The 24,880-nt window shown below is 37.4% G+C and overlaps 5 protein-coding genes and 1 pseudogene across 11 annotated transcripts; 1 reads left to right on the forward strand and 5 right to left on the reverse strand.

Annotated features, from left to right (window-relative positions):
• The first annotated feature begins 4,679 nt into the window (after positions 1-4,679).
• Positions 4,680-7,252, forward strand: LOC106408611 (annotated as a pseudogene).
• Positions 7,253-7,676: 424 nt separating this feature from the next.
• LOC106411049 (vacuolar sorting protein 39) lies at positions 7,677-12,171 on the reverse strand. Its single transcript, XM_013851724.3, has 11 exons — positions 11,702-12,171; positions 11,392-11,603; positions 10,822-10,953; positions 10,589-10,732; positions 10,396-10,508; positions 9,892-10,315; positions 9,484-9,813; positions 9,169-9,390; positions 8,851-9,093; positions 8,206-8,763; positions 7,677-8,111 (listed from the first exon to the last, which is right to left on the reverse strand). Exons 1-11 carry the CDS (start codon positions 12,114-12,116, stop codon positions 7,911-7,913), a joined length of 2,994 nt encoding a protein of 997 aa, XP_013707178.1. The 5' UTR covers positions 12,117-12,171; the 3' UTR covers positions 7,677-7,910.
• A 429-nt stretch (positions 12,172-12,600) lies between these two features.
• Positions 12,601-14,687, reverse strand: LOC106409480 (CRAL-TRIO domain-containing protein C23B6.04c). 3 transcript variants are annotated; one of them, XM_013850111.3, is made up of 7 exons: positions 14,408-14,687; positions 14,287-14,329; positions 14,036-14,125; positions 13,763-13,939; positions 13,596-13,694; positions 13,260-13,505; positions 12,601-13,173 (listed from the first exon to the last, which is right to left on the reverse strand). In XM_013850111.3, exons 3-7 carry the CDS (start codon positions 14,078-14,080, stop codon positions 12,871-12,873), a joined length of 870 nt encoding a protein of 289 aa, XP_013705565.1. In that variant the 5' UTR covers positions 14,081-14,125; positions 14,287-14,329; positions 14,408-14,687; the 3' UTR covers positions 12,601-12,870. The 3 variants fall into 3 exon arrangements, with proteins under 3 accessions (XP_013705565.1, XP_022561953.1, XP_013705567.1); XM_022706232.2 differs by having other exon boundaries at positions 14,287-14,333; XM_013850113.3 differs by lacking the exon at positions 14,287-14,329.
• Positions 14,688-15,964: 1,277 nt separating this feature from the next.
• LOC106410760 (plant-specific TFIIB-related protein 1) lies at positions 15,965-20,146 on the reverse strand. Of its 4 annotated transcripts, XM_048763410.1 has the most exons (6): positions 19,536-20,146; positions 19,044-19,202; positions 17,295-18,876; positions 16,927-17,210; positions 16,649-16,726; positions 15,965-16,222 (listed from the first exon to the last, which is right to left on the reverse strand). In XM_048763410.1, exons 1-3 carry the CDS (start codon positions 20,115-20,117, stop codon positions 18,109-18,111), a joined length of 1,509 nt encoding a protein of 502 aa, XP_048619367.1. In that variant the 5' UTR covers positions 20,118-20,146; the 3' UTR covers positions 15,965-16,222; positions 16,649-16,726; positions 16,927-17,210; positions 17,295-18,108. The 4 variants fall into 4 exon arrangements, with proteins under 4 accessions (XP_048619367.1, XP_048619366.1, XP_048619368.1 ...); XM_048763409.1 differs by having other exon boundaries at positions 16,649-17,210; XM_048763411.1 differs by having other exon boundaries at positions 15,969-16,726.
• Positions 20,147-20,195: 49 nt separating this feature from the next.
• On the reverse strand, positions 20,196-21,747 carry LOC106410761. 2 transcript variants are annotated; one of them, XM_048763412.1, is made up of 4 exons: positions 21,428-21,739; positions 21,144-21,359; positions 20,599-20,646; positions 20,196-20,484 (listed from the first exon to the last, which is right to left on the reverse strand). In XM_048763412.1, the coding sequence occupies exons 1-3, from the start codon at positions 21,653-21,655 to the stop codon at positions 20,620-20,622; spliced, it is 471 nt and encodes a 156-aa protein (XP_048619369.1). In that variant the 5' UTR covers positions 21,656-21,739; the 3' UTR covers positions 20,196-20,484; positions 20,599-20,619. The 2 variants fall into 2 exon arrangements, with proteins under 2 accessions (XP_048619369.1, XP_013706810.1); XM_013851356.3 differs by lacking the exon at positions 20,599-20,646 and having other exon boundaries at positions 21,428-21,747.
• Positions 21,746-23,819, reverse strand: LOC106410759 (probable polyol transporter 6). The gene is made up of 2 exons (XM_013851354.3): positions 23,457-23,819; positions 21,746-23,261 (listed from the first exon to the last, which is right to left on the reverse strand). Exons 1-2 carry the CDS (start codon positions 23,578-23,580, stop codon positions 21,877-21,879), a joined length of 1,509 nt encoding a protein of 502 aa, XP_013706808.1. The 5' UTR covers positions 23,581-23,819; the 3' UTR covers positions 21,746-21,876.
• Between the last annotated feature and the right edge of the window lie 1,061 nt (positions 23,820-24,880).

Here is a 24,880-nt window from a genome sequence, read left to right on the forward strand (position 1 = left end):
GACTTTGCACTTATATGATTTTGTAATCATTTGTATCTTGTCATACCAAAATTTTTAAACCAAGGATCACAAAATTTGAACGTGATTTTAACAGTTTTAGTAATTTCTATTCGTTTTTTAAAATTCAAAATATATCTTATACAAAAAAAATTTAAATTTTTATTATATGGTTAATGTGGTTGTTTAATTTATTTCAATAGTTTAAAATTAAACAAATATGATAGAAGATACACTATTTTTTATAAAATCTTTTTTATTCAAAATCATTAATTGTCATATATACTTTAGCCATATTAGAAAATTGCGTAACTTTTATTTAAGAAAATAATAGAAAACATTAATAATGAATTTATTTATGGTTAGTTTAATAAAAAGCTTATTATATAATTAGATGGACCAATCTATTTTTCTAAGGATTCTAAGAATCATCCTAGTGATGACACGTGGCTACAAAAGAAGTTGTAATGTTTCTCAATTAATATATAGAAGATACTTTCTATCATTTTTGTTTAATTATTTATTATTAAACTAAATTACATAATTACATTAATCATATAATAAAAATTTAGATTTTTTGTATATGTTGTATTTTGAATTTTTCAAAACAAGTATAAATTACTAAAACTGTTAAAAAATTCACATAAATTTTTGTGATCAAGGTTTAAATTTTTTTCAATAATAAGATACAATGATTATAAAATCATATGAATAAATAATTTTATTTTAATAGGTGATTATGTTATATATATATATATATATATATCATATCGTTTAAATTAAACTATATACATCATATGAAAATACACACTTATATTTTAATATTTACGTTGAACATATATTGAAAACTTAATATTTTAATTTTGAAATATTCATTTTTTTAAATGATTATAAATTATTGAAACCATTAAACATTCCACATAAAAAAAATTCGTTGGTGTAAAATTTTGTTACACAAATATGCAAACAATCATAAAATCATATGAGTAGAAACCTCATTTAATAAATATCCATATTAAAAGTATAGTATATATCTATGTTAATATCATTTAAATTTAAGTATATATCATATATGATAGATAATATTGATTGTTTTGATTTATTTACCCTAAAATGATTGCGAATAAACAAGAGCGATCGTTTGATTTATACGTGCACGCCAATTTATTATATGATAGTAACTGATTTCTTAGTTATTTAATATATAATAATTATTATTTTATTTCATAATATGCAGAAAAACATAAAATATAATAAATATAAAATATTTATTCTGCTCAAGACACGGATCTTAACCTAAGTATGTTTCTCTTTGATAATTTTAAATCTTAAACATTTTCTAAATCTCAGGCCAAAACAAAATAACGAAATGAGAATAAACTCGAAAATCAATATTTATATCGAGTAATAACCAAAATGAAAGAATCGACAAAAAAGTGAGAAAAATATTGAAGGTATTTAGGAGTGACACGTGAACGTAAACTTTTCATAACTATAATTAATTTTTAAATTGCTAAATCATGATATAAAACCGAGCTCTCATATTTTCATTGTAACCAAATAGTAGGCCTGAGATTCTTCGGCCTAAACGTTAGGTTCTTATGCGATAAATGATTTTTTACCTAAAATATTTTTAAAATGGAATCAGCTCATCAGTAAACAAATTATATAATTAACAAAGAAGTTCTTAAAAAATTATTTAAGGGCCAACAATATTTATTCGATCAAAAATATAAATTTTATTTTTCCATACGATATTTTTTAAATAATTTTCATATAAATTCGCCCTGTAAAACGCATGTCTTATCCTAGTTATCTTTAAAATCTAAAACCGACTCATTAATAATACCCAACATGCTCGACAATGAGGCAATCTTCTGAACCGTAGAAAGAAATTGCACACCAGACTCGCGTTTAACATATTTAGTGACTACTTCAGCATATATAGACCAAAAGCTTAATAACTTTTTTTTCTTATTTTAACTATTTTGTGATTTTTAAAATATGTATTAAGTTCGATACAAAGGTTACTGGCGTTAGCAATTTTGTGGTTACATTTATCTAGTTTCTATTTTATAGGTAAATTGTATATACTTGTCAGAATAATCAAATAAAAATCGTAGACTAGTCAGCCATATATTTTTGAGTCAATACAAATTTTAATGTTTTTTTATAGATTATATATCTTTGCAAACAAAAAAAAGGTTTTGATCATATGAAAACTTTGGGGGTATGTTCGTAGGGAAAAGGGCATTTTTAGATCCCAACAATTTGCGTAGTGCCTTTTTAGATCCAAACAAAACATAAGTGCAAAATTATTCCTGAACTGAGATTTTTGACCCAAACTTGACTCCGTTACATGAAATCCTACCTTGACTAACTTATCGTTAGTCAACCGTTAAACCATGATTAGTCGGATAAAGGAAAAGTGCTGATTTCAACCCGTACAATTTCGGTCGTGCTCTTTTAGACCTGAAAAGTGAGTAAGTGCGATTTCATACCCAAACTGAATAATGATTTAAAATTCATACCCGAACTGAATGATAGTCACTATAAGAAATCAATCATATAGCTACTGATTTTTTCGTAGCTAGAAAGAAAAATATGTTGCTGCAATGCGAAAGGCGACAGATTGCTACGGATTGGAACCGTTGTGTCAGCGTCGATGCTAAACCCGATCCGTCGCCATTTTGTAGCTTGCTAGCGACAAATTTTGCGAGAAAACTAGTTGTAGCTATTGGCGACTGCATGGCTACAAAGTGTTTTGTTGCTTAATAGCAACGGCATAGCGGCAGAGTGCTCTATTGCTAAATAGCTATAGAGTTTAGCTGCTATGTTTCTTTACCTAAGTCGTAGCTATATAAATAAATAAAAATTGATGCTAGTCGTGCTAAATAGAACAATTATAGCAACCACTTATCTCTGGCTAATGTATATCTATTTAGCTATAGACCACCAATGGAATCCGTCTATAGGTATATAGCTACGGATTGGTACAGTTAGCCACATATTTAGCTACAAAGTTAAAATTATGTGTTTTGTCACTATATCTTTAGGTAAAAAAATTGGCTACGAAAATATCTTTGCCAATCCGTAGCTAATTTAATGAATTCTTGTAGTGAGTTTGAATTTCATAAAAAACTACTCTGACTAACGTTTGGTTAGTCAACCGTTATTTTTGAGCGCGTCAGTGTCTAGGCAGAGATGACATGTCGAGGGAGAGTTAAAACGACGTCGTTTTAGCTAAAATAGTAAAATTTTGTCACTTGGAGAGCCGAACCCACGCCAGACACAGACAAGTGAATTAAACGAACACTTTACCATCAAGTCAATAACTTTTGTCATATTTACATATATACTAATTTATATTTACTTTCATATTACACCATTGTTTTACTTCTTCTCGATACTAGGTTTTCTCACGAATTCGATGCAGATCGATCCCTGACCAAATGGATTCGATTTCTTGGGCTTGATAATGCTTATGTTCATGCTAATCCATTTTAGACGAAGAAACTAATCTCCGCTTTTGTCTACGTGTTATACCTGGAGCTAATCTTCTTGGCTCCCAACGTTACATTCTCATACGATTTTAAAATGTTCATTACTATCAAAAATAGAACTTCTTAAAGACTGAAACTTCTGAAATTGGCAACTGAAAGAGAGATATAGCCACATGGAGAAGAAGCTAGTGATTTCTTTACTCGTTTTAGTACCTATATAATTTAGTATATATGTAGATTTTACAAAATTTGTCTTAGTCCAGTGGTTTAATGCTCAGTTTAGGGCTTCTCTAGGCGTGGGTTCGAGTCATAGTGAGTGTTTTTTAATTAGTTTAGTTAATGGTTGTCTAACCAAACATTAGTCAAAGTGATTTTTATGTTAATTTTAAAGTTCCGGTATGAAATTCAAATTATTGTTTAGTTTGACTATGAAATCACACTTACTCATTGTTCAAGTCTGAAAAGACACGACCAAAATTGTCCAGGTTGAAATCATCACTTTTTCCTTATCCGATTAAGCATGGTTTAACGGTTGACTAACTTATCGTTAGTCAAGGTATGATTTTATGTTACGGAGTCAAGTTTGGGTTGAAATTTTTTTAAAAAAATCTCAGTTCAGGAATGATTTCGCACTTATATTTTGTTTGGGTCTAAAAATATACGATAAATTGATGGGTCCCAAAAAACCCCTTTTCCCCCAAATCATTTTTTGGGCTTTCAAACCGTGGGCTCCTATAAAATTACGATGGGCCGACTATTAAAGATAAATCTGTCAAAACGACAACGTTTTTGTCATAAGAAATAATGAAAAATCTGAAAAGCAATTTCTATTCCCTGCATACTGTGGATTTATTGGTAGTCTGTGTTGCACCGGAACGGATACGAAGACAGATACGGGAACGGGAAACGGCAAAACAAAAAAGTTAAAGATACGAGTACGGCATATATATTAATATAAAAATATATATAAATTGAAACTAAAATAAATTACTCTATAATCTTAAAAGAAAACAATGTAATATACTATTTTAAGTAATAACAATAGTAAAAAATGATTTGTTTACTCATTGATTATTAAAATATGCTTGATCTAGTTCAATGTTCAAACTAGAAGAAATAGAAAGAAGGTTATAAATTTTTGTTTCTTTTCGTTTTAGTACTTTTTAAAGAAAAAAAGTAATGAATTATCTTAATGTAAGATAATGTTGATGTAAATATGTTAATAAACACACAATACATTAGTTATTAGACCTTCGGTTACTCTCACCGTCCCCAAGCCGTGCCCGTGCCGTTCCCAAGCAGTACCCGTCCCAGAAACGTTTCCGGAAACGTCGACCTAAATGACGTCCCCGTGCTTCATAGTTGATAGTTAAGGTTTTAAATTTTCAGGAGAAAATGCAATTCAGAGAGTTGTTCCCTGTTGTTATATGTGATTCATCTGCGCTTGTGAATTTGGCTTTCTGGATGACCAGTGTTGGATTCCAAGAGGTGCCTTAACCTGGAGAAATCTCTTATAAGCCAATTGCGTTCGCTTTTCTGATAATTTATCCAAGGATGTGGTTGTCTTTGTGACTTGTTCATGTAATTTTTTTTTTTCTTGGTCCGCACAGCTCCAAGATGAGGCTTCTTCGACGCTTAAATGCATGAAACTCAGAGATGGAGGATTCGAGGAGGTCTTCATGACTAAGGTCGACTTCCCTGTTAAATATGACCATTGCATAAGGTCAGCTTCGCTTCTCACTTCTCTTGTTCTTACTTTTGTCAAAATGTTTTGTGCATGTGAAGTATGAGATTTAAAAAGACATTTGAATTATTGATTGCCTCTAATCTATTTATTATCTAATCAACTCAATTTTGTATTTTTTTCTGTGCTAATTTGTGTTTGTCTTAGGTTACACCTGAAAGTAAAAACAGAAGTGTCTACATCAGGTTTTTGTTTGGACAAGGAGTGTTGGAGAATCTATGAGCAGAAAGTGCATAGCCTGCTGAAACAAGGAACTGGGTGACAGAGCAAAATCGATCCGCGTTGTTTGGAGAAATACTAATCAAGATTGGCATGTAGAGAGTAGTGTACGTTTTCTTCAGATAACGAATTCTACTTTCCGTTGCGGCCAAAGTGGACTCGTTATTCTAACAATTTTAACTGTCTTTGAAACAGGGCTTGTCAGTTCTTGACAGAGAAGCACTTTTCATTGGCATATCTATCGAAAATGCATTTAGAACAGTTGATATCGGTCCAGATGCTGAAAGCAAGATAGAGGCACTCAGATTCCGAAATTTTTGGGGGGACAAGTCTGAGCTAAAAAATGAAAGAATAGCAGAAAGCACAGGTGTGTTTATCAATACATGTTTTTTTTTTTTTTGGCAGAGTTTAATAAAAATGATTCAAGTAAATATTTGCCTATTTCATTATCTTAGTCTGGAAATGTGCTTAAAGCCTACGAAGATCTCTCAAAATGCTTGCGTCAGATCAAAGGCATACCAACAATGAAGGTCATGATTCAGGTGTGGGATCAGTACATATGCAGCTATAAGTTAGTTATCTAAACTCCCCAGTTTTAATCTATTCTTTTTGATATATGCAGCTAGAAGGTTCTGGTAACTGGCCCATGGATGATTTGGCAATTGAGAAAACAAAAACCGCCTTCCTCCTTCAAATTGCAGAGAAGTGGGTAACACTTCATTGTATTATGTCACATAATGTTCTTATCTAATCTATTACAAATGAAAATACTGACAGCCTTCAGAACGTTAAGGGAGTACCATGCACAGCTACTGAGGATAATGTCGATGTTTTCATGGGTAGTTATGCATTTCGCCTGAGAATTTCGCACGAAAGAGGCCTGAGTTTGGTGAAGAGAGAAGGTAAAAATTTCTTCTCTTGGTCTCATCATATATCTGTGATTCTAAGTTCCTGATAAAATGCTTTTCATTCGCAGTCAACATGCAAGCATGATCAACGGTTTGCAAAGCCGGTTTCCTATTTATGCACCAGTTGCAAGGTAAAAGGCTTTAAACTTCTTGTGCTTACTTTTGTTTTTGCTTTGAAGCTTCATACCCTTGTCTTCGATCTTAAGGCTTGCGAAAAGATGGGTTTCTGCGCATCTCTTTTCTGGTTGCCTGGCGGAAGAGGCCATTGAACTTTTGGTTGCACATGTCTTCCTCACGCCTCTCCCTCTTGGTGTTCCTTGCTCCCGCATCAACGGGTTCCTGAGGTTTCTTCGATTACTAGCGGAGTATATATGACTGGATGTTCTATCCGTTGATTGTTGACATAAACAATGACTTTGGCAGAAATGACGAGAAGGAGATCAATGTGAGCCATTTTATAAAAAATAATGGGTCTAATGTTGAGATAGATTTGTTAGCAACGTTATGTGTAAATTGCTTTCTGTTTTTCTCGTTAAATTCATAAACTTATATATTCTGGCAATGATTTGAGCAGGGAGACATGTGGCGCGCGGAAAGGCGAGTACAGCGTTTAATCCATTTTTGTTGGCTGGAGATTTGAAGTGAAGACCCGAGGAGCTTAAGAAGAAGATAATGGTGGACTTTGAGCCGACCAAGTGCTTCATGAGTGGGTTGCAGGCAAGTTTTTTTTAATCTAAATAAAAACATTAGAAGTTACTCAGTTCACCGTGGTTATTATCTTGTTCGGTTGTCTGCAGAAAGAATTTGGGACGTTGAAGCCGTGGTATGATCATATAGGAGGCGACGCCATTGGTTTAACTTGGACTAAACACAATTCAAAGGTAAACAAAAATCAACAACTTCTGATGTCTTTCTTTACAATTCGAAAAGAAGAAGAGATGAAATGTGTAATGTGTGATTACAGAAACGAGAACGAGATGAAGATGAAGTGGAAACTAAACCAATAGAGATGTTAAAGGCGGTGGGCAAAATGGGTAAAGGGTTGGTTAGAGATATCTACTTGCTCAAGCCTCCACGCTTTCTCTAAGCTTTTATTGCTGGAGGTAGAAGAAACTGAAATGTAATTTTTGCTCGAGCATCTTCACTAAAATTTTGTTTAATGTTTTTTTCTTTAAATTTGATATAATGTATTTCTTATTACTTAATTAATATAATCTGATCGATTAGAACTCAAGATGTTTGTCAAAATTGACAAATGAAAATTTGCATCATCTTAATTGAATTATATACTAAATACCAGACAAAAAACACAAAATCATTTTTATAAATTAATTTCCAACCGAAACTGGTTTTACAACAAGACCGAACTGGTTTCCTCAAGACCATCGTCACCATTTTCCACCAAACACAAAAGTACAAAACCAAAGAAGAACAGACATAAAAAATCAATAAGCTCAAAAAGCTTTACAAACTTACAAACAAGGAAGAAAGATGGTTTAGTGTCTTTAAACATGTGTTTAGTTACAGTAAATGATCATCTCATCGTCTTCTTCCCTGAGATGTCTTAGAAACAGCTTTCATTCCTTGAGAATCTTTGAAGCAGACAAAGTGAACTAACGTTTTCCCGTTGGGATAAACAGCAAAGACGCTTGCCCCGATCTTCTTGTTGCACAGCGAACACATGCTATCACTTGTTACTTGCACCACTCCCTTCCTATGTTTGTACAGTTCCTCTTTCACCTATTTGTTTCAACATAAAATTTGCATCAATCCTAAGAAAGGTTTATGATTCATCATCCAATAGAACTTAGCTTCCTGAACATAAAACATATACCTGTAAGTTTTCACTCTGCCTCAAACTCTTGATGACCGAATAGTTCCTGTGTGCTTCACTCGAGTTTCTAAGAAGGGGTGCAAGAAACGGAAGCAGGTTCTGCAGTTTAGTTTCTCTAGGTAAAAGCTTGAGAGCCTGTGCACCATTGATCCTCTCCCACCTCTGACTCAACAGATCAAGAACTTCAGAAATCATAACGGTGGAGTTTCCTTCTTCCATGGGCTCTTCAGCATCAACGTCGCTTCTTCCGCTATCAGTGCTGCTACTGAGACCAGCTCGCAGCATATCCTCAGCACCTTCTATCGCAACAATTTTCTTGGACCTGCCTCCTTTGACTTTCGAAGACAAAACAGACTCCATCATCTTCGTGGTGTCTGAACTCTCGAATGATCCTAGAGCTACAATACGTTTTGCAAAGTCCTTTGCGCTTTTCTTAGGATTCAGGTAGATTTGGAGAAGTGTGAGGTAGATGTTGCTTGACGGTTTTCCAGATGGTAGAAAAGATACGGACTCATATATACGATCACAGTAAGCCAGCGCCAGATCAGGTGCATGAAGCTATAAGAAAAAAACAACCAACGAGTTAATCCATAAGCAAGATGTAGAAGATTATTTTGGTAACATGAGAAGATTATTGATAGGTACCTTATGAACATAGATGGACAAAGCGAGCTCGTGTTGATTCATTTTACCCAAAATAACTGCACGCTCTTCATAGAGAGCATCACGTGGAAGACGCTTCAACAAAGTCTGTGGATTATATCCGGAGATGTTCTCTAATGCAGACAATAGTTTTTTCCTTTCGGGAGGATGATCCTTGTCATCCCATTTCTGCTGCGCGCTTAATGCAGCATGCAAGTCAAGCACTTCCGAAAGGTAGATTTGTACCTGTTTAACATCATCCAACTTGTTACTTCCAGCAAATATGTAGACGTAAGCGCAATGAAAATGCTATTTCCTCACCATCTCGTTTTGGAGATTCCCAGAAACTGCGGTTTCATTCATCGCCATCATGAGTTCCAAATATCTACCCTGCATATTTGGAGCATGCTGCTTCAGATATGAATTGACAAGGTCGGCCGAGATGTTTCCAGACAGAAACAAGTCGATGGTTTGTGTTGGACAGCTCTCCAGGACTAGCATAGAGTACTCCAACACAAGCATAGGATCAGTCCTGCATAGAGGCTACAAAAGAGCAAATCCAAATAACAAACAGTTAAGCATATCACAGCTGTTTCTTAGTATCTAAAGATAGGCAAGAAGAAAAACTAGCAATACCTTGAGATATTCAATGATCAACTCAGGACTAAAGATCTGTTTTACATCAGTTTGTGACTGGTTTGATTTGGACTCTTCCGAGAGCTGATTAAGAAGCTTAAGGGCTTCATGGTGCATCGAATTGCTCTTGAACAGTTCTAACAGTGCAGAATAACTTTTGCTTTTCATTAGTATCTCCTCACAAATCTTTACGTCGCAGTAGTTGACACCCTTTAATAACTCTACAGAAGCTCCAGACTGTCCAGTGTGTAGAAGTGCTTGGAGAAGAGCTGTGTCAAGAATCGCTGCCATCTCCCTTGCACCTGAGTTAAGCGAGATCGTACCACGTCCCTGCAGATAAAAAGTTGTTCAAAAATGTTATCATTATCCAAGTAGTCATCACTCATCAATCAGCTATTAGCCTATTACCTTGTTGGACTTCTTAGTCTTGGAAGAATCATACGCTCCGTAAGTTTTGCCAACGGCATCAGAGATGACCTCTTCTGTTCCTTCAGAAGTGGCCTTCTCGATAATACTTGGTCTCTTCTTCTGCAAGTACTTTATAAGAGCCATCAGAGTGTTGTGGCTCATTTTCTTAGATTCAAGGGCTGCATTGCCTTCAGATTCCAAAAATGAAGACTCCATATCATCAGAAAAGCCAGATGAGCCTCTTGACAGAGATGCTTCCTCTCCAGAAATGTCTAACATCTTATCCGGTGGAGGAATCATTGTTGTTTTAGGAAGAGTGATGGATGGATACATGGAGAGTACATGCGTGATGTCTACTTGAGATGCCAGAAAGTGTTCCATGGCTTCCTCATAGCTCCCGTTTTCGAAAAGATAATGAGCAAATCTGTATCATAACAAAGAGACAACGATTATGAACTGCACATTACCGCTAACGAGTAAATATTGAAGTTTTAGGTGAAACACCTTGTGTGAATCGAACTCTCTTTCGCAGCTCTTAGGCTTGACTCTTCAGAGGGGAGTAACTTGCATAGAGCTAAGGCTTCCTCAAAGTTCCCAGAAGCTGTTAGTTGCACAATCTGCAAAGACACTTAACTTTCTCAAAAAAAAAAAAAAAAAAACTTAAAAACCAAACATTCTCAGAGCAATGAGTGAGTACCTGAGCACCGATAGAAACAGGGAAGAGAGCATGAACAGAGTTATCCAAACCAACCATCACAGCATTGTTGCTCTTGACAAGGTGACGAATATTCTGGAGAACAATTGTCTGTATCAAAGGATAGGGGCTTCGTAGCAACCGAACCTATCAAAACAATGGCATAAGCGTAAAACAGGTTTCAGGACATGTGACAAGAAGCAAAATGGCTTCTCAATATGGAGAAATTTATATACCTCAACTCGTCGAGGTAACAAGGCTATTGCATAGGGATTCTGAATGACAATAGCTGTTGGGGCCTCTGACCAGCAAAGCCTCTCTGTCTGGAGCAGCTTCCCATTTTGATCAACAAAAACTCCAATGTTATCCTACAAGTACAAGAAGAAACTAATAAAACAACACAAAAGGGGACAAAGTTGGGGAGCTACAAAGATGTCAGATACAAAGGAAGAATATTTCAAACATGACAAAGAACAGATGCTACCACATTGTTTCTCATGAAAATGGGAAAGAGAAAAACAATATATACCAATATTCGTGAAATCGCTAGGCGGTAACTACGCTTGATAGAGGACTAGTTACTAGTCGAGTAGTCGGTTTATTCGGTATACAAAACAAAAGAAAATAGATAAATTTGTGGAACAGAAGAAAATAGACAAGTGGATTTGTACTAACGCTATTGTTAACTTAACAGCATTAGACTAATTTAGATCGATTCAAACCGATTTAGAACAGTTTAAACATATTTTAGTTGTATCAATCAGATTTTAAGAAAATCGTCTCGAATAGGACCATGATATGTATACCTTCCCAAGGAGAAGTTCACCAGAAGGTAGAAAAGTGACGAGAGGAGGAGCAACTCTCCCAGAAGGAAACACCTCAGAGAGAGTCCCATTAGCAGTGTTGAGAATCACATACTCTTTCCTAATCCCCAAGCAAATATTCTCACCGCACCAAGAAATGGACTTTACAGTATCAGGAACTCCATAGTCCCTCACCTCCACAAACCCTCCTCCTCCTGTAACAAATAAAAATCCAAACTTTCTTTTTTAATAAAAATAAAAATCCAAACTTTCAAAATCACAACTGAGTAGAAAAGCTCCGATCTTTTTTTACCGTCGTGCTTGAAGACGCAGACCCTCTTCTGCCTAGAGAAGCACAGGAAGCCACGTCGATCGTCCCACGAGTAAGCATTGGCGCCTTTCGCTTTGGTGATCACGGCGACGGTCTCCAGATTGGGAAGCTTGTGGAACGCGATCGACTCCGAGAGAGAGAGGAGCAGCTCTCTGGAGGCCAAGACCTTCATCGCCACGATGGGTTTCTTGGCGAATCCGGTGACGGTCGTTTCGAGGAGGTACGAGTCTTGGCGGAGCTCATCCGAGGAGGAGGAGGAGGGGGATTGGGGGGAGTAGATGCGGAGGGAGCCGTCGTAGCATCCGGCGAAGAGCTTGGAGTTGTGGGATTCGACGGCGTCGATCCGGGCGGGGCAGTTGGTGAGGAGCTGAAAGGAATCGTAAGCATTGTGAACCATTGTTTGTTCTCTCTCGTCGTCAACCTTGATGGGGAAGAAGATTGTAATCTGGGGATCACCATGGTGTTTAAATCCAATTAGAACCAAAATGAAAAATGGAAGTTCGAACCCGCGACCTTTGAGTCGAAGACCAATGAATGCTCTAACCAAGGAACATTAATTAGATAATCGGTTCCAGAACAGTTCGAACCGGTTGCCTTTATTAATTTCAAATTAGATGTCGTTTTATTTTTTTTCATGTAAACTAAAAATATAGCTAATATTCAGTTTTATCCTTATTTAACTATTAAAAAATATTATATTTATTTTAAAAAAAATTAATGATATAAAGTACAATAAAATAATAGATACTTATTTTGTGACAAAACTTTAAAATGAAACAGAAAGAATATAATTTAACATTTCATTATGTCATTTTAAGCTAAATAAACGTGCTTAGGTTGTAGCAGACATAAATAAATTGAGCAAATATTTCATAACTAAATAAAGAAAAATTAGAACCAAAAAGGATGATTCTCATTTTTTTTCAATTAATAAACACCAAACAATTAGACATGGTAACAACATTCTAAAACATACATTAACTTGAATAACAAGGAACGTGTCTGTCAGCTAGCTAGAACATTGAAAAAGTCTTTGGCTCACTAATTTTCTTAGTAATCTGCACGTTTTTTTTATTGGTTCTTCAGCAATGAGAATAAAGCATTTATTAATCTTCTCTTGTTGTTTGTGTGTTTATATGTAGATTTAACTCTCAGTTAGCTACTGATGCAAGAGAAGTGGCCGGTTCACGAACAACATCGGCTGGAGAGAAACCGTTTGGTATCGGATACTGTTTCTGTTCTAACCCCCAGAACTTTGCGGTTTTGAGATCGTCTTCAAACATTTGTCTTGAGAATTCCTCATGGTCATACTCTAGTGTTGCTTCTCCACCAAACTCCTTGGGGAGATTCTCCATATCAAAGTGTGATCTCATCAGTTCATCACTTGCTTTGTCTTTTGGGTACACGAAGTTCACCTTTTGAGCTGTTCTTGGGTCCAAGAAGTACTTAACAGCCTAGTAAATAAATGCCTCTTTAAAGAGCTTTTTAGAACTTTATTAAAAAGAAGACAATATTATTGTGTAATGATGACTTTATGTACCTTGTAGCCTGCTTGGAAAAGTCTTGGGGGATTGTAGAGAAAGGACATACCGAGTCTCTCAGGGTAATGATTCTGTAGAATGTAGATAATGTCTCGTGTTGTTTTCATGGGGGCATTATTAGCCATGGACCAACCAGTAAAGTCTATGAGCCAAGACATTTGCTCTTGTCCTTTGGGAAGATTAATGATTGCGTTTTCAAGAAGATACACCAAGTGCCTGATATTACCTTCTGCTGATGTTGTGTTCTGATTCACAATATTAGTTGAGAGACATATGTACATATGAGAGTTCTTGAAAGGGATTAAAATAACAAACAGAAAGTCCGATTAAATTACCTGTAAACCTGGTCTCATTATAAGCACAGTCCTACCTTGACGATCATGAAAACTAGCTCTTGAAACTTTTCCAGTCTCACCTTCATGTGCTACTTCATGCTGGAGATAACCAGAGAAGAAAATAAACAAACATGAACGTATCTTTGATATTTAGATGTTGAAGTTACCCAAGGGATCTCATGAGGCTTGTATGTTGATCTCCATTTAAGTGTCTCCTCAATCATTTGCTTGGCGTTTTCGACATTCCAGCTACGAGCATCCAAGTATCTCCTCAAGGAAGCATCAGAGCAGAAAACTAAACTATGTCCTGAGAGTGGTCCTAACGCAGATTTCAATTTGCTAACCTGAATGTTTGTAGGGGTTTTAATAATTATTATGGGCCCCAATTATTATTACTAATGCTTAAGTAAATTATGTTAATACTAAAAAGCTAGTTGCACCTTGTTATCTTGCTGAGAATCATCCTCAAGTTGGTGAGCACTCATGTTTGGTGAAAAATCTTTAATCTCTAAGGAGGACAGCTTCAAAGCCTAGAAACGGTTTCACAAAAACATAGTTTTAATCCAATACGAGCAAAGATTAGATTCATAAGAAAAAATCAAAGAGGTTATTAACAAAAATTCAGTAATTAGCAACGATAAGAAATTTGCATTAAATGAAAAACAAGATCAATGAAATGGTTGAAGCTCACGTAAACTTCGTTCGTCGAGAGAAACTTGAAAGTAGTAGGAGCCCTGCCTTGTTCAATTCAATAACACGTATGATGGAGAAACATGAACATAATGAAAATCAAAATGCAAAGAGGATCTAACCTGATGATACGGATCTCTTTGTATTAGTGAACGAGAGATAGAGAAGGATCAATGGGGTTTGGTCCTGACGCGAGCCTAATCATTCCCACTTCAGGAGGACTAATAAAAAGCTAAAAGGTGGAAAAAGACATTAACTAATTGTGTGGCAGTTAAAATTAAAATATTATAATTAGCAATATTATATGGTTTTGAGCTTTGATTAAATCAACAGCATTGACTTTTGACCAGTTATTAAATGGCACAAAATAACACCATGTCACGTCAATCCGACCCTTAACGCTTCTTAATTTGTAGTTTTTATATATTTTATGCAAATGAACATTATTTACGATCGGGTCGTCTCAACTAGAATGTAGATAATAATATTACAAGAATATTGTTTGCTAATATCCGTCGACTTGTTATAATCCAAAAAACAACTCATTGATTAAGTCAAAAGAGTAGTCGGGCAGCTACATTGCTAACCGTTTATGTTACCACACCAAAACTTTTTAATTGGTCATAACCACATCAAAACTTTAGCATTCCATATCAATTTTACTAGTTTATGTTACCACACCAAAAACTTTTCAATTTTTTTTATATGAAATTTTTTTTTTTCATAGATTTATTTTTTTAAAAAAATAATAGTTTAGAAATTAATTTTTTTTTGTCTCAGGGCCGGACACCATTGAGCCGGCTCTGTGTCATTGAGCCGGCCCTGCCAAACGCACAACATGATCTGGCAAGAAAGTCATACTGATCATCATCAGACTCTCAGCAAAAGTATACTATAGAGTGATCTTCATGGAGCTCAGCTCACAGGATATAAACTATGGAAGTTAGGTCAATTTCTATTATCCATCTGCTACTTCATCCCTAAGCATATGATATGTGAACTTTAGGGCCCAGCCGTTGTTCTTATTTATTTTATCATTTCAAAGTCCAAAAACAAAGTCCAGATGATCATAAAGATGGCCATGCATAACTGTATTTTGTGTGACCGTTTGTGGTTAAAGGTCATTGCTTAGTTGCTTGTAATTCAAGTCACATAGTTAATCGTCATCACTGCTTCACCACTGACAATTTTCCTCTTTCCCTCGCGTAAATTGCCAAAACAAAAAGATGTCCTCCATTGAAGCCATATAGTTTTCCGCATACCCTAATAATATGTACAGTAACTCTGATATATCAATAACCAAATTCAATTCGAAATTAAGATAATGTAAAAAAGCGTGAAAAAGACATCTGAGGAAGTAGACAGATCTGGGTGGATTCGAACCACCAACCTCTCGTAAAGAGAGCTCTACCATTTTGAGCTTACAGATCTATTAATGCAAACCTTGACCCAATTTAAATTAGAACGTATGAACTTCTTAGGATTGACATGGCCGCTCTGATATTTCTTCACATTCCTAAATAAAAGACCCTATTAACCACAATAGAGACACAAAGTCAACTAACCCATTAGATATACGGATCAAGATTTGAAGCTTGCTTTTAGAATACCAATCATTTATTCAAAAATTATAATACAGTAACATTAAAATTAATACTGCAAATGCAACTGACCAGCACTGAATCAATAAAAACTGTAACTACAGTATAAAAATTATTATACGGTAACATAACATGGATTGCAAACATTGTAACTATAGTAAATCATCGTTAATCTCAAATCAAGAATGAAGTACTGTCTCGACTTAAAAACATTAGAAATAGCCTATAACTGTGATAATTTGTACAAACAGAAGAAAACAAGTTGCCTGTTCAAGATACCTCACAGATTCAACATAAAAAACAAACTTGTCTTGAGGGAAGAATTATCCATAGCATCTGTTGATATAACAATACAGCCGGGAACATCACAAAATCTTTCAAGCCATTAGCAACACCATAATATCCAAGATACAGTTACAATAAGCTTACAAATGATGCAAAAGTGTAGTATCTGATAGTGTTGTTACAAACAAACCGCTCCAAAACACATAGATATAGAGGATATGTATCTTATGTCACTAGTGCTAATTTTGCAAACGGTGAACATCTAATATAAAAGAAAAAAAAATTGAAAAGTTGTACAAATTAACATCAATAGTTAGTACTATAATATTTGCTCATACTTTATGATGGTTGTTGATAATTCAATTTTGACTAGTAATGATCCATTGCATATAAGATTAAAGCGGGTTTGAGGTCAGATAAGTTATGTAATGCGAATAAATAGCTGAACGGGGAATTGAAACTAAAATTTAAAAGTACCTTTTGGTCTCCATGGATTATGTTGGATTAGGCCGCGTTTGACTCCAGATCTGCGATCTGGATCCATTCAAAATATGTCTGTATCGAGATATTTTGGTGGAATTTAAGATCAAAAAGGAATCAGAGTGAGTGTGAGAGCAAGCGAGATGCAAGAGACACAAGGTGAGGGAGAGAACCCGGGCTTAAAAAAATATCCCCGTGCGAACTCCCCTCACAACAACACGAAACTATTTTTTTTTATTAGGGAATTTTTTTGGTGACCTGCCATGCAAGCGCACCTGTCATGGCAAAGGTCGGATGACAAAGATGCTTAATCAGAACTCAAGCCAACTCATCGGGGCTTTATCGTCCTTAACAAACATCTCATACATCCTTCATACTCATCTCATATCATTTCACATATCTTCCTTCCTCCTTTGGCTCTTCCCTCTTCTTCAATCGCTCCTCTCCAGAATCGAGAGAGTTGACGGATTCATCATCATCTCATCAATCCGCAACGCAAATCACAGATCTGACGACGAACCTCAAAGCCGAGATCATGAATCACGATCCAACATCAGATCTGGGAATTCAAAACAGGAAAATCAATACTATTACAAGGAATCCAATCGAATTGATAATCGGTTATCAGAATAAGCATAATTACCAGCTATTCAACCGATCCTCGGAGATCTCAGCAGCTAAGATCCGTCTTACGCCATGGATCAAATCAGAGCAGCTAGATCCGTGCCGATACGTGATCGATCGGTGGATCGAGAGCTGAAACTCCGACGATCTGAATCGGAAAGACTCCAATACGTTGACATAGCAAAAAGATCTAGAGATAACGATGAACACAAAAAAAATAAGTTGAAAAGAATAATAAGGAAAAAGCGGGTATGGTAACCAAAGAGATCAATGCGTTATCTTTATACACGGAGCTAGAGCTAATCAACGGACAAGATCATATAGTTACATATAAGATCAACGGTGGATGCTTTACACGAAAGAAAAAATAATTTTAAAGGAAAGTGGACAGCAAATATGGGTGGTTGGCGTTTTACCAATTCCTTGCAACACGTTTTCTTTATTTGAAAAGGGAATATTCCTTGCAATTTCCTTCACGACTCTTCTATATTTTTATTTTATTTATTTTCCAAATTTGCCTACCAGAAAAAATAAGTCAAAAACATATAACAGGCCACGAAGGTGATTGGGCTATTACAAAGCCCACTACTAAATCGCTGCAGCTACTACTAAAACCCAATCCATCAGACACAAAAGGTTTATGCAGCATAACTTTGTACTTGTACTCTTCCTCATGCAGTGCCAGTGTGCCACTGATTGTTTACAAGACCAGAGAGCAACGACTATGAAATTGTACAGCCAAGATGCATACGAACAAAGACAAGAGTTCGTGCATTGGTTTATGTAATAACTTCAAATCCAAGTGAAGAGTGTCACCATCATCACACTGATGACTAATCTCCATGGGGGTTATTAGCATTCTTGTTTCCTGATTGAGATCCACTACCTCTGATCTCAGCATAACCCGGAGGCAGCTTGGGCGGATGAACAACAGGCAAGTTGCTTGAGGACCCGTTGCCACCAGAAGGTCTGAACGACCAGTTGATTGTGCTGATACTTGAAGATGGAGATGAACTTGAAGAGAACTGGTTATGTTGTCTGAGATATGTAGGCAGTGTCTCCTTATCACTGAGCTGCTGCTTATCAAAGTCCAGAGCATTAGGTGATTTCGCCGGCTCGCTTATCATCTCCCCTGGGTTCATCACACTGGCGGTTCCAAACAGCCAAGGCTGTCTGAATTTCGGATGCTTATCTTCTTTGCCTTTGGGTTGTTCTTGTTGTTGGTGAGCATGATCAGAAGTTTCAATGGGTTTAACCGATGGCTTGTCTCTGTCCGCTAAACTCGGTTCAGGTGGATCTACGGCTCTAGGAGTTGTTGAACGGGTTGTAGAGATTGTGGTTGTGGGGAACGCTTTCTCTGGTGGGACGGCTGGTGTGTAGTTAGATGGGAGAAGGTCGTCCCAGTTCTCAAGAAGTTCCTTATAGACTTTGCGAAGGGTTACCTCGGTTAATCCGGTTATTTTGCAAATCTCTGCTTGCGTCTTTCGTTTGTCTTCAAGCTGACATGCTAGGTAGATAGCAGCTGCGGATATGCTGATGGGGTTTCTACGGGTGCAGAAGCATTTGTTGATGACCACTTCTCCGATATGTGTTGCCAGTTCCTAAGAAGATTGAAAACAGACAAATCAGCAACGGTGTAATGGAAGCATCTGTGAAATTGAGTGGGGACAATGTCACTACAAGACACTTTCAAGACTCTAGATCTCAATGGAGAAGGGAAAAGAGTCAGGCACTGATACACTAGTGAGGTTGCATTATAGGGGCAAACCTGGGCAGATTTGTTAAGTTGAAGGAGGGTGCAGAACCTTGGCATATGAACCGATATAGAGTTGCTGTTGATGGGTTGGCTTAGTTGTAGAGCTTCTCCTAAAATCTTGATGTACTTGCCAATCTCCTTCTGCTGTACATTGGCTGCAATGGAGATTTCCTATTGTTCAAATCAAAGAAAAGGCATCAGACAGTTGTTTAAGTCACTGCAATGAACTAAAACAAGTGCTGCTTATATCTAAGTTCAGAGGCAATGAGAAAATTATGTTTTCACGCTAACATATAAGCAAAACATTTCAAGACTATCGATAAACAAAGCTCAGAGAAACGATAAAACACATCACTACGGTAGCTAGATTCATTCCTGCAAAGAGACATAGAACTTGTATTGCTGATTTATAATACAGACTCAAGCAAACAGGCACAGCCATTTCAAGAACCTGAGGCACAGTAGCTGAATAAGTTTTGAGAGTGAAATAGGATCTCTGGTAACCTGAAGTGTTCGAGGCTCTTGAGCTTCTCTAATAGCTTGAACAAGACAAGCAGTAGCCAACGCCTCAACGCTTCTGTTCCTCAAGCAAGTAGCCGAGCAGCAATCCCTAAACAACTGGAACGCATGCTCAGAGATATCGCAATCCAATCCCAAAATCGACGCCACGTCGACGATCTGCATATAAGCCCTAAGGTTATCCACCACAACCGTCGACGACGAATTCGATCCGGAAGAAGCGAGCTCCAGGGTTCGTTCGAGTTCCGCGAGGTGGCCGGAGAAGGAGAGGGATGAGCGAGCGAAGATCGGGTTCGGTTCGAGTGACCAGGTGGAGAAGGCCGTGATGAATCCGGTGGGCTCGAACGGATCTTCCTCGTTGGCTTGGGACGGTTGCGCGGCGGGGGGTTGGAGATCGGCGGTGACGAGGGGGAGAGGAGTGTCTTGCGCGCGGAGATGGAAGAGGTGGTGGTTTTGCGTTTGGCGTTCTTCGATTACGCGGCCGCAGGAGGTGCATTCCGTTATCGATATGCCGGAGCTCGTGGTGGCGCACCGTCCTTGCGCCGATGAACAGTACGGACACTTCATTTTATTTATTTTTATCTTTACTCTTTTATGTTTCGTTATGACTTGAGAGTGTTGTTGAATATATTTATATAAAGAGCGTGAAAAATAATATTTTCTTCAAGATTTATTAAACTTCAGAGTTCGATTGTGTTTGCATTACATATGAAAGTATAACACAAGGATCCCATGTTATTGCATATCATAAATGTATTTGTATGTAACTACCAATCGATGGAATTCAAAAGGATCATCTTTTTGGCTTCAGCAAGTAGAAATGAACTTGGGTTTTTATATGTGAAACGTGTGTTATATCATATCATTATCATCAGCTACTTGCTGCTGGCTTGTGTAGAATCTTCTTGAAGCTTCTTCCCAGACCCCTTGCGCTCTGATGATAACAAAACCCAAATGTAATTAGAAGAGATCATAGTCAATATACAACTCAACAAAGTCGAAAAGAAGACATCTAAAGACTAATTCTTATGTTTATCAAGAAGTTAACCTTGGAATGATCAAAGCTCCTCTACCATACTTGTTCAACCAACTTCTTCTACAAGTGGGATTTTGGAATAAATGCAATAAACAACACCAGAAGCTATAGCTATCAGAAATCCCATAAGTGAACATAATTTTTCAAGAAGACTCTACTGAATCACATAGACCGACCAGTACCTCTAAAATGTAATATCCTTAACCTAACATTCGATCCATCTTCATACCTTATCTCCAGACTCACTAAGCCTAACCGTTAATCACGTATGATCAAACCTTCCCAGGCATCTTTCAATATCTTGGATAATCAAGCACATAGCCATACATCTGGTCACCATTAACAGACCAGCTTACAGAGTAACACAAGATTTCAATACGGATGAACTTGACCATCGAACTGAACAACCTAATGTACACTTGAACTCAAGATTCTACTATTTATAGTAACTAAGCAAAAGATAACAACTCAGATTACTACAAGTTCCAACAATCTACTGATTCCAAGTCACTAATCCAAAACACACCAAAGAGACCTATAGAATCAAGAATCCTCACCATAGATCGGGAAGGATTCGAATCAAGATTGATAGACTGAACCGACATCTTCGCGATTTCACCAATAGCAGCATCTCTAACCCCAGGTACATCACTAGTAAGCTCTTCATAAGCAGCAACGAACGCCTCTTGCCAAAACTGAGGCAACTTGATCCGACGACTGTTAGTGTACACATCCCACATACGCTTCACCACTCTCTCCCTCTTCTCCATTTCCTACAACAACCACAAAATCAGCTTCTAACACACACCAAAGACGAAGAAATCAAGAAAGAAAGAGTCACCAGAGCGTCGAGGTGATCGTAGTTTCGAACCCCGAGATCTTCAGATAACCGGTTCAGATTACCCGTGGATAACCGGAGAGTGACAGTTCCCGTGAACATCGACCAAAATGCTAGAAGCAAGAGAGCAGCAAACGCGTAGAACTTGTAACGACCTCTTCCGAACAACACGGTTTCGGAGTGTTCCTTCTTCGAATTCGCCGTCGTCGGCAAGGCGTCGCCCTCCTTCATCGCGAAAAGTGTCGGTTCGATTTCGAAGCTCACTCTCTCTTTCGCTGATACTTGTACGAGCCGTTGATCTTAAATTGTTAACAAGTATACTAAAATTGTAACTCGATCGTGACCGTTGGTTTATATATATAATTTGATAAAAGCCACATACAAATAAACATCCAAACGGCGTCGTATAAAGAAAACACACTAAAACGCAGTCGTATAAAGAAAAAAAAACACTAGGCTGTGTCGTTTTCACCGCGTACTTTATGATCACCGTCTCTTTGGAAAAGCGCTTCGATCTCTTCAAGCGACTTTCCTTTAGTCTCCGGCATCAGGAAGAAGAAGAAGTTCCACGCCACCGCCGCGATTCCGGCGAACATAAAGAATGCTCCGCCGGTCGTAATCGCCTTGGATAACGACAAAAACGACATCGACACGGTGGCGTTCATGACTCTGTTCACCGCAACGCCGAGACTCGCTCCTTGAGCTCTAAGCTTCAACGGGAAGACCTCAGAGCTGTACACCCAAGTTATTGGGCCGAGCCCAATAGAGAAAAACGCCACGAAGCTATAAGCGGAAACTATACTCAGAACCAAAGCCCAAACCAGTTTCCCGCCAGAATTTTGAGCCATCGTAAGCCCAAACCCTAACATTGTCAACGCGCCAATCATCCCTCCGACGCTGGTCAACAAAAGCTTCCTCCGACCTACCTTGTCAAGCAAGAAAGTCGCCGTAAAAATAAAAGTCGTTTTCATGATTCCGACACCGATCGTAACCAAGAAAAGCTTGTCTTTAGTCGTGATTCCAGCTTTCTTAAAAATCTTCGGACCGTATAGCAACACGGCTTCGATACCAGTTGCGTGCTGGAAGAAATGAATCCCTAACGCAGTCAAAAGAACTCGTCTCACCGCAGGTGTAGGTCTTAGGATAAGCTCTTTCCAAACTCCTTCCCCGTGAGTCTTCTTGTTCTCCATCTTCACCACCTCGTCTTTGCACTTCGGGTCGATTCCCGCGGCGGTTTTGATGTCTTGAAACCGTAGCTCCGCCTCTTCAGGCGAGTTCGACACCAAGTCCAGTATCCTTTTGCCTTCTCCGAGACGCCCTTGCAGAATCAACCACCGTGGAGATTCCGGCATTTTCAAGATCCCGAAGGCCAGCACTAGCGACGGGATCGCAGCTATACCGAGCATCAGCCTCCAACCGATATGCATAGGTAGCTTGGAGAAGAAGTAATTCACTAGGTAACCGATTAAAATCCCTATGCTGATGCAAAGATGAGGTAGAGAAGCTAGGAGTCCTCTGTGCGAAGCGGTTGCTATCTCGGCCGAGTAGACCGGTGCAACCATGAGGGCGAAACCGACTCCGAGCCCGGCGGTGCATCTACCGGTGAGGAGAACGGGATAGCTTGGGCCCCAGCCCATTAGTATTGAGCCCAACATGAAGAGTATTGAGGCCAAGACGATTGTGTAACGTCGTCCGATTATGTCCGACGTTCTTCCGGCGAGCAGTGATCCGACGAGGGCACAAAGGTTGAGGATTCCGGTGAGGACTTCGATCTGAACTTCGTTTGTCTTTAACTCTTCTTCTATAAACACCATCGCTCCACTCATAACGCCAGTATCTACACACAACGTATCTTATCATGAGTTCTTATTGTTACAACTTACAAAAGAATAATAATAATAAGTATATATAACACCATGACATATTTGTTTTTTTTTTTTAAACAAATGTTTTTTTGAAAAATTAACAGCTATACATATTAAAATCCCTATAACTTTTGGAGATATCTTAATTATTATTATTATATACTTACCGTAACCAAAGATGATGGAGACGATGGAGGCGACAATAGCACACTGAAGCGCGTATCTATTAACTCCGGTGTTCTCCTCGGTCGGCTTCTCGACCGCATTCTCGCTGGAGATTTGATCGTCCATGATTAATTCACCAGCACGTAATTAGAAAACTATAGAGTATACAAACGTTAACTAATGTCTCTCCCAGTTGTAAGCTTTTGTCTGAAAGTTAGATATGTGTTTGGTTCTTAAGTTTTCTCTCACTACCAAAGAAGATTCGTTGATTATATATAGAAAAGAATAGATGACAACACAGAGAAGACTGTACTCGTGAAAGCCACAAGTTTGAAAAGAGAGGATTTAGTTATTTTTGAATCCAATGGACAAGAGTCATCCATATCTTCTTATATTTTTATACTAGGTGATAACCCGCGCTTTGCGCGGAATGAGATTATTATTTTTGGTATTTATAAGATAAAAAGATATAAAGTCTGTTATGTGGACATCGGTTTGATTGTATGTAGGATTTTGTTGTATTTTACTCTATTGAAATATAAGAACCATTCGAAAGTCTTATTTATTTTGGTTTGGAGAATTCACAAAAGTGCTGGAGGTTAACGATGAAAAATATTGTAGAAGAAGTCTTATAAATAAAAAGCTCAATTTTATTAAGACACATAGAGATAAAACTGATAGTACGATTTAAATCTATTGCCATAAACTAAGTTTTTGAAATATATGCAAATCACCTATTCATAATTAACTCAATCACGCATATTAGCAAAATAGGCAACCGTCGTATAGTAAACTTGAAATAACCGAACTGAAGCGTGGTTTATCTTCGTTGATTTCAATAGACGTTCCACTTCGGAACCGACCGGTTCGATTCGGTAAACCCACAATCAGAAGTTCCAACTTGGAACTAATAACAGTCGCGTATGAATATATCTTTTTTTTGGTTTGTACGTGGCTCTCTTAGCCATTCATCTACAACAAACTGCACAAGTGAAGAAAAAAAAAGGAGAATCTTCTAGTTTAGCTTAAAAGCTGTGTGTTTATCCTATAGATTTTGTACCGATTATCAACTCTGTTGCAGAATCTCCATGATCTCATAAGACTTCGACCCTTTTTGCCTTCGCATGCACCGCCTCCATTAATTTGTACGTGATAATAAAGAATAAACAGTATGCTTAAAAGAACGTATGGTAGGTACGAGTGTGCTGGCCAGCCATGCAAACGTAAAATTATTATCATTGGCAATGTAAAAATGTTATCATTTATGTTCGTGAGCTTGACAAAAGAAAGGGGAGAAGAGTTCGTGAGCTGCAGTAGTTTATAATAACGATAATTCTAAGCTTGACGAAACAATGGGAGAAGAGTTCTCTTTTTGACAGTAATAATCAACAGCTACACACAAAATGCAAAAGAAGTCGCCTCACAA

Source organism: Brassica napus, chromosome C7, assembly GCF_020379485.1.
Source record: "Brassica napus cultivar Da-Ae chromosome C7, Da-Ae, whole genome shotgun sequence".
Classification (NCBI taxonomy): domain Eukaryota; kingdom Viridiplantae; phylum Streptophyta; class Magnoliopsida; order Brassicales; family Brassicaceae; genus Brassica; species Brassica napus.